Source organism: Calypte anna, chromosome 6 (assembly GCF_003957555.1).
Source record: "Calypte anna isolate BGI_N300 chromosome 6, bCalAnn1_v1.p, whole genome shotgun sequence".
NCBI lineage: Eukaryota > Metazoa > Chordata > Aves > Apodiformes > Trochilidae > Calypte > Calypte anna.
This window is the reverse complement of record NC_044252.1, coordinates 9017393-9031998: the sequence shown is the minus strand read 5'-3', so window position 1 is coordinate 9031998 and position 14606 is coordinate 9017393. Positions and strand designations below refer to the sequence as shown.

Here is a 14606-nt window from a genome sequence, read left to right as displayed (position 1 = left end):
AGAAGAAAAAAAAAGTTTTACAAAAGCAAATAGAACTTGAGAATTTTAACTGCCAAAAACAAACAAACAAAAAAATCCCAACTGCAATAGAAAGTAACCTCTGGTGTTATTTTTGAGAAAATAAGGCTTTCATCGGAACACTTAGTAAGAGTTTAATCTATAGTGCATGGTTTTTTAACTATTGTATTATCTACATGCTGTATTTGTTGCAACAGCAGGAGTGTCACAGAGGGTTTATACCCATCAGTACCCTCCTCACCTTGAAGGATCAACTGACCAAAAGAATGAACCGGTTCATTTGGCAACAAGATTCAATCACATAGTAAATAATCTCATGGTGCAGCTTCTCAAAATGCAGGAAACCCTGAGAAATAATTAATCTCCATCTTCCCTTCCCTTCCTGTCCCCAAGAGAAATTGTGGTGTTTACACAGCCAAAATATATAAGCTATTCTCTGTGAAGAACGTAAAGAAGATGACAAGATACTGGAAGATACCAATAAAACAAATAAGGACTGTGCCCTGACCCTGAAAAAACTGCCTCTAGTTGCAAACCATTGGGCTTTCATAAAAAACCCTCTAGATGTAAGGCATCTGGGGTAAAAGCATTAGGCTTCCATGTATTTCACAGCTTGGAAAAAAGAAATGTATAGAATGAACACTTTAGGGAGTTTTTACATTAAAACAGTAAAATTTTCTCTTATATTGCAATTTTTGTTCAGCTGATTTTGGATAGAAACTGGTATGTTCTGAATATTTTCAGGACAGTTAGAATGCAAGAATTGGAATGCAACATCTTAAAATTTTAGGAAGTGGAGATAATGCAAGCAACTTACCCCCATTTTCATTTGGCCCCAAGAAAACAATTTCAAACTTTTTTCCAATAAGGGGAACTACCTCATCATTCTTGATTAATTCTTACATGCATTGACTGTAATAGGACTGTAATGGCTGGAGCAGACAAGTGCAATAACTTGTACAGAAGAAAATTTAGCTCAGTTACTACATGTGATCATACCCATGAAAAATAAAAATTTATTGTCTCTGAGGCATAATAAAATAGAAATCAGAAGAAGATGAGAAGCAGGGAAGTAACTCTTCTAACAGTGATCCAGTTCCCTCTTGGCTATTGGGGTCAGGCCTTCCTCCTTCTGTGGTTTAAGTGACAAAGCAAAAAAGGACACTATAAGGAAAAATAATTCTATTATTCCTTGGTTCTTAGTAAGAAATTGCCTCTGTGTGCAGACAAAAAAAATTACCACAAAGCATACCACCAGGACAGTGCCCAAATTATATTCTGAATTATCTTAAGAGTCAATCTTCATGTCGTTCTCAACCCTGCATTTATAAATCTCAGAGAACATTTCTTAGTATACAATCATCTTCCAGCAGGACAAGAAGGAATGGTCAGATAAGATGTGATTTTTCCAAGCTGTATGAAGTTTACAACTGAAAAAATTGATGCAATATAATGTAACAAATCAAGGGGAAGAGCAAATGGGGAAAGAAGGAAGGGGAGACTAATACAAATTAGGAAAAGAAGAAAACCACATTTCATTATGAGACAAAATAGAGATGGCTGAGCAGTATTGACAGCTCTTCCTTCAAAAAGAAAAAAATTACAAGGATCCAGTTCTTCAAACAAATAGGGAGGAGGGAATGGAAATACAAGACTGTTCATTTCTATTCTGGGAGCATCCTCCAAGAAGCCAATATAAAGGCACCTCTAGAGAATTATTACTTGCAACATGACCATTGGAAATTCTGAGCCAATTGCATCTGCAAATTCGAGATGGCTCCTAATCTCCAAAAGCATCAATAAACATCCCTTTCTCCACTAGCAAGGTAAGAACCATAAACTCTTCAGAGCCAGAAGTAACCAAACCCAGTGCTTACCAGTGTAGATGTGTACAGTTAAAAATTGCTCAAGAGGAGAAAATTCCATGTGTGAGGATAGGATGAACACAGGGAAAGACAGAGTAATAAAATAAAAAGTATTATTTACATATAAGTCATGATAATAGAAATTATCTATGTAAATGTTTAGTAAACTTGTTTTGAAGCTCAGTCTCCATCATGTTAAGGACAGCAGTTCTTTATGACTTATCAGACTGGTAAATTTATGGAGGGTAACTCACAGCTAAGAAATATTTCATATACAGCTGCTGAAGGAAAGGTGACTGTTTTGTTATATCACTCCATCCAGCCCCATTTTTAATAAGACAGGTTTTTGAGACCCATTTTTCCACAGTTCTTAAGAAAATCTGCTTTATTAACTTTACAATAAACAAAGATGAAAGTTATAATGCAAGACATCAGGGAAAAAAAAAAAAAGGAATAAAGGAGTAGCAATAGTAAAAGTAGTATCATGGCAATAGGCTTTCTTTCCATAAACATGGAGTATTAATGGGAAAATTGTTTTGATGTCATAAAAACTAACATTATTTTTACAGATTCAAAACAGGCAATTGCAGCTGTGGATGCAGAGAGCAAAGCAAGTATTATGTTGATTTTCTACTAAGCTCTGCAGCTATTAAGAAACGTTCCTGTCCTCAACACCCTGCTCAGCTTCTCCCAGAACCCTCTTTTTGCTCTTCTACAGGTACATTTTAATTGCTTAATAGTATTTTTAAAGTGCACTCCCTATGAACAATGCAAAATACTGAAGTAGCAAGGCTATATCACAATACTGGCTAAATAACCTTAAGATGAAGTAACTGTGAAAGCTTTTAAAGTATAGTTTTGAATTATTAAACTTTAAAACAAAAGGTTGTGACAAGTCAGATTTTTATTTTTAGAACATCAAAACCACTCCAAAGCCAGGTTTCTTACAAAAAGAAGAGAATAAAAACGGAACTTCATTAGCTATCATCATCATCATCTGATACACATTATTTTTTTTTAAATATTACCTGAAATATTCTTCAGGACATAAAATTAATTCAGTAGTTAACTGAGATATCAGAGTGGTCTAATCACTTTTATCCTACCACATGATAATCATCATCCTCACTTTGTTCCCACTGATTTTCCTTTACACCTAAAACAACCTTAAACAAGTAGTGAAATTGGTTAATATAAGGCTGGCATGGAGTCCTGTCTTAATAGCAACATCTATAAAATGGCTGGTTAGGAGACACAAATATTCTTTTCATTCACAGATACAGATCCTTACCCACCATCATTTACAAATACACAGAAGCTGTGTTTGGTACAAACACTTTCTGCTAAAATGTCCAGTTTTCATAAATAAAGTGCCCCAGCTGCTTCAACTCAACAAAAAAGCCACAAAAAGTGAACAGGCAAATAACACATGATACTAAATAAAACTAAGTATGATAAACAAACTTGCATTCTGAACACAGCTTTATAAACCATCATGAAAGCTGGGGCTCTGCACATAATATTTACAAGTTTGGAGTTCCATTTGATCAGCAATTTTATTTTGATTTTGACATCAAAACCACTTTTTTTTTTTCTAAGAGGCACAAAATTCAACTTAAAAACACATTCACAGTTTTGATGCTATATCTGCTTATGTTAAAATGGCAAGAGTACCAGGAAGGGATTAGTTATCCAATTGTCAGTAAACAGTAATCCAAAAAAAGCAAAAATTAAGTGCTGCAGATTTCACTCATTAAAAATTTCTTCTAATATAGAGAAATTTTAGAAAATTTTAGAAAATTTAGAAAATTCTAATTTTAGAAAATGAAACCATTACATGTATAACCTAATTCAGTATTAACCAAATGGTGGCATGGGAATTTTGAAATCAGACTTTGGGATGCCTAGTAAAAACAAGCACACACATTTTATGAGTCTTTCTTTCACAGACACATTCATCTTGCATCTTCTGCTTTGAGAGAAATGGTATTAGTGTGTCTCCCTCAGTAGCATGCAGTTAGAGCAGTACAAAGAAAGATAGAATATAATCTGCATAAAAATTTAAAAACCATTTCTCTATAAGCAAAGCAAGAGAAGACCTGATCTGAAGAGTCAAGAGTAGACAATGTGTCCTGGTTTGGGCCAGGATAAAGGTGGTTTTCTGTTTCTGTACTTTTGCTTTTAGCTAAGTCCCTTGTAAGTAGTTGCATTTGCTGAAATTGACAGCAAGTTTCTCAGACAGTGTATGTGCTTCTAGGACTGATAACACTTGATGTTTATAGTTACTGCTAGAGACTGGTATGCAGGGCCAAGGACACTGTTTTCCTCAGCTCTGAGGAAAATATTTTACTGTCCAGGAGGATAAAGAGGTCCCACCTGAACCCTCCTTTAGGGAGGAACGGACAAGATAGATGCCAGAACTGACCAAACAGAGTATTCCATCCCATATACGTCACACTCAGTATAAATTTGAGGCATCACGAGGGCCGAGCCAGATCTTTTCCGGATCTTTTCCTGCTTCCCTTCCTTCACCCGGCATCCTGGAAGGATCCTGTCTGTTCATCTGCCTGTGGTCCTGATCCGTGCCAGCCCATATCTGTGTGTTCCTGCCTCCAGTTCCCGACTGCTGCCGACTCCAGGAGTCCAGCCTGGACTTTCCCAGGGCTGCCCTACAGCCTCGGTGGTGACGTGAGAGTTATTGGGGGAAAGGAGGGAGGAATGTGGTTTCCATTTTCCTGTATATTTGTATATATTTAGTAATTTTTCCCTATTTACCATTACTGTTTCATTAAAGTTGTGTAGTTTAGTTTCCAACCCATAAGTCTCTCTCCCTTATTCTCTCTCCTTTCTCTATCAAGGAGAGAGAGAGATTAATAGAGAGCGTCTGTTATTCGGTTTAATTGCCGGGCCAGTGTTAAACCGTGACACAATGAAATTCTGCATGGGCTAATATTTATTTCTTCTTCTAATGCAGAAGTGGTGAAGCAGCAGTATCTGAGAGAATGATTAACTCTTGAACATAAGTTTTGGCAACAAGAACAGAGCAATGTGTGTAGCTGGAACCAAAAGGAGTATTATATTTAATGGTGTTGGGTTTAGTGAGTTGGAAGGGAGACAAGAGCAGAGGGAGAACAAGGATGGGAAGGAAGAACAAGACAAAAAGGAATGGTACAAAGGTATTTAGGAACAGTGTGAATTCAGCCTCTAAAACCTGTGAGGCCAGAGTAGGCACTTGAGATGCCAGAGCAAGAACACCTCAATGGCACACTATGTAAAGGAATACTTGGGCTTGGAAAAAAATACAGGGCATATAAGTAACAAAAGATGACACTACCAACAATTCCCAAAGGTTGGTGCAAATATGTAGCTCTCCTATAAGTCTGGCCTACATTTAGGGTATACCAAAGGATTCCTATCAGAAGCCCTGTTGTGGACTTTCCCCTGAGGTAGTCTACATATGAAAGTAAAAACTAAAATTCACTGTGCCTCTTCCAGCTACTAATCTAAGCAGACAGTATAGCGCATCTGAACCAAAGTATTCATGCTACTTTTCTGCAGCTCAGGGACAGGGGCTGTTTCTGAGCTCCAGAAGTACCAGAGGGCTCCAAGGCACCCACATATCCCAGAGCAGGACACTACTTAAGGGTTTTCTTATGTCTGTCAGAAAAAATATCCCCTATGCAGAGTGGAAAAGCAGCACAGAATTACAACAACAAACATGGGAAACAGTAATAAGTCTGCTGTCAATTAAGATTTTTGATAATAATAGTTTACAAGTGTAAACTACTTAATAAAGCACAACCAAATCATGCACAGGGAGGACAAGGATCCACCCCCCCATTGTGTACAGGAAGGAAGGGTCTTCCAAGCACAACACCCTGAGTGGATGTGGCTCTTGTAGAGAAGGGGGACCTGATTTCCCAGTTTTATATTCCAACTGAGAGAAACCCCAAAGACATTTTAATAGAAGTATCAGTATTTGACTACTTGGCTAATCCTTCTCCCCTAACCTTACCTTCCTTTGGAAAGGGTAATAATTAAATTATTTTAGAGACTGGGAAAACCTGTATGGATAAGGTTCAATACTGCCATACACAGATTTTTTCATGCTTCCAGTACAAGCCATTTGTTTCAGTAACTGCAGGAATTTGATCTTCACACACTAATTTGACCATCTTTGCTAAACTGATTTTTAGGTTAACTATTAAAAGCCAAAATAACTATCTAAAAAATTAGTGATTCTGAAGATTCCAGCTAATCTAGATTGAGGCATAAAAAGGCAACAGAAGGGAAAGATGCCTGTTTCTGATTTGCATACTTCTACACAGCTTCATGTTGAACTAAACAAAAGACTAAAATGTCTTCTACTTCTCATGACCAATAATTTTGTGGTCTGCATGTACAGACTTTTAGACTTCCACAAAGAAGCAAGGAGGCTGTTGTCAAGGACTATATTCTACCCCACTATAACTCTAAACAAACTCACCATCTTCAATAGTTACAGCTATTCCTAATAACTACATTAAGAATTAAGACAAGCATGTGTACTATCATGACACATTGAAGCTACAATTAGAAGGCAAGTTTATCTCCATAGGCAATGTATTTATTCTTTTGGAGTTCTGATCAATGATAATACTGATAATACTTCTTCATTAAGACATTTGTAGCTTAGAAGGGAACAGAACACATGCATGCATGCACATACACACTACATCTTTTTTTAACCTTCACTTGACCTGAAATAAACCGGGGAATATCATTCTTATAACAAGGGTCTTGTTTAAGCAAGCAAGGATGCAGTATTGTTGCTGAGTCCAAAACAGCTCCAAGTGAACATTCTACAACAATAACATTTACAGAACTCTGTCCTGAATTTACAAATGCAGCAGATTTAGTTGAGTGAAAAGAAAACTACCAGCCAAATGCCCCTACCTATGGAGAAACACTTAAGTCCTTCCTTAACTTGACCTGATGTTTTGTTTATTCTCAATGGAAATATTAACCAAATGTCACAGGTAATATTTTTTATTAAATTAAATGATTCTCATTATAGTCCAAAATGTAAAAGGATTATCTAAGCATGCAAAAAACAACTTGTAAATGTGTATGTATCTGTGTGTCCAACATTAATGAACTGTACATAAGTAATAGAAAAAAGGGGAAATTTATCTAAGGAAAAAGCTTACTTAACAAGGCAGACCCCAGAGCACATTGTTCAAAATACTAATGTGCAGTCAACTCTTTCTAAAAGCAGAAACATCAAATCTCCTTCCTACAAATCAGTAATCCAGACTGTGATGACAGATGTCCCTTCTTGGCTGCTTTACAATGCAGGATATCTTGCACAAAATGCTAAGTATCGCAAAAGGGGCATGAAATGTGACTTCATCAGCAGCATAAAACTGATTCACTCAGACTAATCTCCAAGCAGAGATGTAGAGAGTTGCTCAGCATAATACTTTGGGACCAAAATCCCCACTACATCTGGAGAAAGGAATTTCATTTGCAACTCAGCAAGAACAGTTGCTGGTTTAGGTCTTCTACCTGCAGTGGTTACTTCCAGAACTAGGTCCATTTTTATATTACAGGTAAATTCTCAAGACTGTATTTGTTACATCAGAAGCAACACAGAAGAAACTAAAGATGAAATAAACAGATAGCCTTGTAATTACTCCCTTCACTTAACAGAATGATTGCTCTACTAAAGACCAGATGAATGCAGTTTCCACAAGAATGAAGCCTTCCCACCACCCTGCCTGAACTAAGGAAAAAGTTAAGTAAGCATTTTTTATTTACCTTTTTAAAGAAATCAATCCAACCTAAAGAGTCTGCTTCTTTCCACTGGGTGTGGTTTTGCCAGAGGGGAGACAAACCTCTCAATTGGAAGATTTCCTGCAAATTTTGACTGCCACTGACATTCTTTCAACTCTCTAATCCATACCAACCTCTTCCTCTTCCCAGGAAGATAAATGAGAGGAAGCATAATGTAAATCAGAAGTGCATGCCAGCGTTTCCATAACAGCCTAGCACAGCCAGGCATTTAAAGCACATTCTGGGAACGTATGGCCTCAATATATCCCTGCCACATGTAAGCCAAACTCTACATCAAGAGGTTACTTTAATGCTAATGACTTCTACCCAGCAAAAGAGGAAAGTGTTGAACCGGTTTCTGAAGTCCAGAACTCTTCCTGTGGTTGAAATAGAGACAAACAAAACCCATGGTAAGGTATAAATAACCATGAATTCATTATGTCTCACTAGCAAGATAAACAGCACTGGAAGAATCTGATAGCTGAGTGGCTGCCATCAGAAATGCAAGTATAGCCTTAGGGAAACCAGAATTACAAATAGGCAGTTCAAGAGAAGTCATGGATGAGGACACATGGAAAGCCCTTCAGAAGTTACTGCTGAACATGGATAATAATCAGCCTGAGACATAGTAGTTTCACGTCAATAATTAATATATCTAAAGCCTGAAAATGCCTGAAGCCAGTCACACTTGAAGGTCTACCTAAAAAATTTCATGTTAAGAGATTAAAAAGGAAGACCGACCAATGTTCACAGCCTGACCTACTGTGGCCAGAAAGATAAAAGAAACTTTCTTTACTTAATTACAGCTGTAACAGTGTTTACTATCTATAGTTACAAAAGCATTCATATATAACAAACAGTAGATCAATACATTCACACAAGAATTTTGCAAAAGTTACAAGATTTACCCCAGATCAAGGTAAGAAATACTTTTCAAAGATAGAAAAGCATGGGGTATTGCAAAGCAAGATCCTCTTTCATAATCTTAGATGAAGAGTTTGAGGAAGATTTTTTTACTGCCTTTGCTGCCAGAAACTACCAAACAAATGAAATGTAATGTATATTCATCAACATCTACTGCATAGAAAAGAGGAATTTAACAAAAAGGTAATTAATTATGAAGTTAGATATGCCTATTTTTCACATCTTCAAATAACTGCAATTCGAGTTGGGTGGGTTTTTTTGTTGTGTATTTTTGGGGTCTTTTTGTTTGGTTTTGGTTTTTTAGTTGTTCATTTGGTTTTGTTTTTTTTTTTTTATCTCTTACTGATTACTTCCAATATCTATACTGGAAGAGCAACTTAAAGGATAGTTTCACCAAATATTCTTCCAAAATTGGCTCAGTATCTTTTAACATGCTATTGAATAAATTAAAAAGCTATGGATGAAACATGTTACATTTAAGGACAGGAAGGAAAATGAAAAAGGAAAACCCTAGTCTTCCTTTACACTCCTAAGCTCCTAATAAGTAACAATAGAGATCTTGGTACACATGTGCAATATGTGCCCATTCCTATCTTCACACTTCTAAACATGATTACATCTTCTTCAGTGAATAGCAGTGGTTAATAGCAGCAAGAACATTTAAACACACACTTTGACTAAATCCAGTGATATATTTAAAAGTCCTAAGTATCTCCAAATGTCTAAATAAACAGGCTTCCCAGGGAGGTGGTTGAGTCTCCACCCCTGAATGTGTTTAACAATCATCTGGAGGTGGTGCCTACAGACATGGTTTAGTGGTGGGTCATTGGGAATAGGGTAATAGGGTTAGGACAAGGTTGGACTCTATGATCTCAAAGGTCTTTTCCAGCCTGAGCAATTCTATGATTCTATATTCCTAAAAAAAAAAGTTACTCTTTAATATCAAACAACAACAAAAAAACCAACCCCAAACAAAACAAAAAATACAAACGCACCCTTTCACAAAACCTAAACAGTCCCAAACATTCAGAAAAATGTAAACCCTCAAGCTACAACTGGCTGGTAGTACACTGGGATTTCCACAAAACTCAAACCAATTCTTAAAAGTCAGGCGAGGAACATGGAGAAGCCTCTCCAGAAATATTCCAAAAGCTATTTGACTAACACACATCCCCACTGAATTAAGCTGAAATGAGGAGCTTACATCTGGCCCAGTCAAACACTTGGGCAGAGCTCCATGTGTGGACCATTTCCATTCAATACCTCCTGCATGTGCAGTCCCCACATTAACCTGAGAAGTCCATCCAACCAACTCCTGCTAACCCACACCTATTCCCACCACACTATTGATACTGCCATGAAAGGCTAGATGTACCTTCTTGCCTTGAGAAATCTCAGAATGGAAGGTCATCATCAGCACTAAGAGTTCCAAATGTTTAAGGAAAAAAAAAAAATTGCTTGAACTAAAAATCAAACAGAAATGAGGCATGAAATTCCCCTCTGTCCACACAGCTGACCCTCATCTGTTTTGGATTATGAAGTCTTCAGGGCAGAGACCCACCTCCTTCTTACACTTTATGTAAGACTTCCACACATATCTATAGTGCTACATAAATTATGTTACTTGGAACAATGTCCTGGCTTTGCCTGGGAAGGGACTTTCTTGCCTATGAGGCGTGAACCTCATGTCACAGAACTCAATAGAAAAATTCCACCATCAACTGAAAATGGGCTTTGGATCAAGAACACATAATAACTTCAGATTATGTATTATTCTCACCAAATAAATTAGGACAATAATATAGAGAGAAAGGTCGACACAGATCTTTTACATAAATAGTATGTAACAAAAGAGCAAATGAATGCATGTTTATTTTAGATTACCTGTCACTGAAATGCAGATCAGAGAGCTCTAGAGAGAATACATCATTTACTTGCTCCTTGCTAAATTATTAGCAGCTCCCAGTGCTTTTGAAATTGAACATTAGACTGTGTTGGTTTTCTCCCCTTTGAAGTAGTACTAAGACTTAGAAATATCAGAAGAAAGTATGCTAAAGTCTTCAGATTTTTTAAAGTGACACTAACAAAAAACATTTATCTGATTTTGTCTTTAATTCAGAAGCAGAAGAAGGGATGCTTGATTTGATCTTCCTAACAATGACAGAGTAGAAATGAAGAAATGAGCTTAATTTGCCCCTTGCAGACAAGAACTGGGGCTTCTTCTGTAACACCACCAGCAACTGCAGGACATGTGCTTGTTTCTACTAAATGCTCAATGAAATGAAGCACTTTGACACTGAACTTGTTATCATTAAACTTCCTAAGGTAAAAGTTGATAGGACCAGCTCACATCCACTGAGTGTCTGCTTGACTATGAAAATCCAAGAAAGCAATACTGCTTGCTCACAGGCTTGAAGACCACTAAAATACTATTATTTAGCACCAACACCTTGTATTAACTCTTTTTAAAAGCATGACAGACTCACTAGAGCATACTCTTCATGAATCTTTGCCTTGTTACTTCTGCCATGTCAGCATTCATATGAAAACTACTTTCACATCACACACTCCTTCCACCTAACAACAGCTTCAGCACACTGAGGATACAGTTCATTAGAAAACACTATTTACATATATTTGTAAATATGCATTATTTACACATATTAAACACCCCAGTCTTGGTGTGCTTTTAAATGATGCATTTCCCCTCCCTGTTTCACTCAAAAGCCTGATGGTAATGCCCTGAAAAAAAGTAATTTTCAGAAATATCTTAAAATATGCATTTACTACAGCTTCAAATTCATATTAAGGTCCCCAAAGTATCTTGCCATTTTAGTTTGAAATATATTTCTAATGCTACAAATCACTTGCTTCCTCACTACACAGCCTGAAACATATAAAAAGAGTCTTCATTTTACCTCCAGAAGAAACTCTGCCTCATTCATTTCACATAAGAAAAGAAATAGCTTAACTCTGATTAAAGGAAACTGCACAGACAGAGACAGTGAGTAAGCCATGAGCAACTGTCCAAAGATTTTCTTGAACAAAAGAAAACTGCCTAAGAAGATAGCTTCCATCTGGTTTTATTAGCTCTAGTATCACATGTATGCACTTGGAAAATGGAGTAATCTAAACTATTGAATTGTTCAGACTACAAGAATGTCAGTCAAAATGAAGCAGCTTTCACTTATTGCAGCATCTCCACTATGCCTATATAATTATACACATATAGGACAATATATTAATGCCACTATAGCCACTATATCCATTATCAGTATGGATTAGTAGTGTACTCTTATTCACATACTTGAAGATCTATTGTATTTTCTTATTTAATTCAAAACAGTATTTTTTGCTATTTTACTAGCAACTACATAACTTTAAGGTACCTCATATTCAAAGTAAGTAATCAATTATCCAAATACAAACCTGAAATATATAAGCCAGTCAACTGAACAGAAGAAATGCTGTAATTAATCTCTACAGCTTCAAGACTTATGAGCAGATTTATACAAGTGAGAGAAAACACTGTGCTGAAACATGAATGATGTATAGAATGAAGTATATGCTGGTATGGCTTAGCTTTGATGTGGCAAGTAAAAAAATCTTCATGCAGTTTGATAAAATCCTGTGACAAAAAGAAAGAATATTTGACATTCTCCCTGTCTGCACCCTAATACTAGACAGCTATGCACAAGCAGCATGTTCAGAAAAGTAACTCTCACTGCCAGTCAAGAGCAACCTAATCTCAGATTCCCATTAAATACTTTCTAAAACAAACATTTTGGCACTCCTCTTTTGTCATCAGCCTTCATCAGAGCATCTGACAGACACGTGCAGGATAAAGTACTCTCTCCCATCTGAAGAGACTTTTTTGAGCTGACACAAGAATGAAGAAAACATGGAAGATTCAGCAAACTATTTGTTTAATGGACAGCCAGTCAAAAAAGCAGTTTCAAGGCATTTCTATACACAGCACGAATATTTACTCTCTTCTCTACAGTACAGAAAGACAAAACCACTGTTCATTTCATTAGCATACTATACGCAGACCTTCATTAACATTACTTACAATATTTTACACATTATTCTTGAAAAAACCCAAACCCATCCATATTGCTTTGCAAAAGTAATTTCAAAGTCATTACTCTTGACTATGTTTCTCTTTGTAGTTTAGTTGCTGCAGGACTATTTTTTCCAGTCCTTCCGTGCCTCTGTCTAACCACAAACATTACTGAATCACTTTGTGGATGATGTATTTCTCTTTCTTAAAAGGTCTTGCATTTCTCAACTAAATATTTATCCTTTCAACTATATCACAGTAAGTGTCAAGTCAATTTTTCAGTGACTGAAGGACGTAGCATTTCTCCATAGAATAAAAACCTTAAGACCATCTTGTACCACCTTCTAGATGCCACCACCCCTTGCTATTAAGCAAAATAAACTTTTATAATATTTATATTATTTTTATTTATTTATAATTTTATATTTATTTATATTTTATATTTATTTATAATTTTATAATACTTTTTTTATATTTTGACATTTTCAAAGAATAATTAATTTGTTGTGCATGAATGACAGTGGTGTACACCAAAAAAACATATTTCACGTCATATTCCATTCACAGGTTAGAAGAAGTATAAAATAATCAAAACATTTAAGATATATTTAATCAATACAGTGGAAACTGCACATTCAGTGTAATTAGTGTACATTATGAATGAAGAATAGGTATAATTTTTCCTTTTCACTTGATATTAGACTCAAAAAAGCTTCCTTACCTTCTGAAAAAAGTCTTCCCCGCTTTTCCCTTTGCCCTCTGCAGCAGCTGTAAAACAAAAGCAGAATCTGGTTACTAAATTAATTGATGAAAATTTACAGGTTCAGAAACAGAAATGATCAATGGTTACATTCTACTGAGAAATTATAACCCCAGGGAATCTTCTTAGGCAATAAACATTTGTCAACAACCAATTAATACCTGGATTAAAACCTTTAGCAAATCACTTGCTAAGGATGGAGTCCAAGCAGATGTTTGTATGTGCATACTAGAGCCATAATATACTGACACACACTGTAGTTACAAGGTAAATACTCTCATGTAAGTCTAGTGATTTATTCAGGTTGCACACTTTGCCATTTAATTCTGCTAAATTCAATCAAAGCATCAAAAGAAATGTAGGGGGGCACAAGATCTGCCATACCAAGATTGAAAATCAGAATCAGAGCACGAATAAGCATTACAGTAGGTCAAAACCATGTTAAAATTAATTTCCTCTGAGTATTTTTTATTTTGAAGTGAAATACAGAGCTACTGCTATGTGGTTTACTGAGCCTGCAAGGACACAGCAAAAACCTGAACACTGAGATTAGTACTGTTAAATATTCATTTCTCAATTGCTTATTCTACAGTGACATTTTGCAACATATATGTTGTACCAGCCAACATTTATGAGCTATGATATCCAAAGCAGCTGAAAAACCAAAACACAACCCTAAATACTTCCTCTACAAACGGTGCCATTGTGCCAACCAGAGGCATGAGCACACATCATCGTTGCAGAATGCAGCTTGGAAAGCTATGAGAAGCAATCATAATTCAGTGATTGCAAAAGCATGACTTGTATTAGGGCCTAAATTATCACCCAGCATGTCTTTAAAGTCATAATTGTACACTTTGTCAGTGTAAATAACTGCACTTAAAATTGGTAACTGAATATAGCTTAATTTCTTGCTAATCCTTTTTCCAGCCCGAGACCTAGCAACCAATTCAAAGCACTACAGATCCAGCTAATTATGGAGAGGGTGATTTCCTGTTCCCTGGAGAAAGGGATGCCTCCAAATGGAATTCCAAATGCAACAAGTTCCCTGAATGGTACTGACTGCTGAAGAAACTCATTATTTAACTCACTGTAATTTTTCTCTAATTCTCACATACAAAACAATTATCTGGCTGACTCCATCATCCTGGCTTCAAAACTG

At 36.2% G+C, this 14606-nt stretch overlaps 1 protein-coding gene across 3 annotated transcripts in view; it reads right to left on the bottom strand.

Annotated features, from left to right (window-relative positions):
- Nucleotides 1-14606, bottom strand: part of BICC1 (BicC family RNA binding protein 1) — a 97279-nt gene that overhangs the window by 48612 nt on the left and 34061 nt on the right. For all 3 annotated transcript variants that reach the window (XM_030453629.1, XM_030453630.1, XM_030453632.1), the window contains exon 2: nucleotides 13406-13452. In XM_030453629.1, the coding sequence (XP_030309489.1) occupies nucleotides 13406-13452 (47 nt within the window). The remainder of the gene's footprint in view (nucleotides 1-13405; nucleotides 13453-14606) is intronic.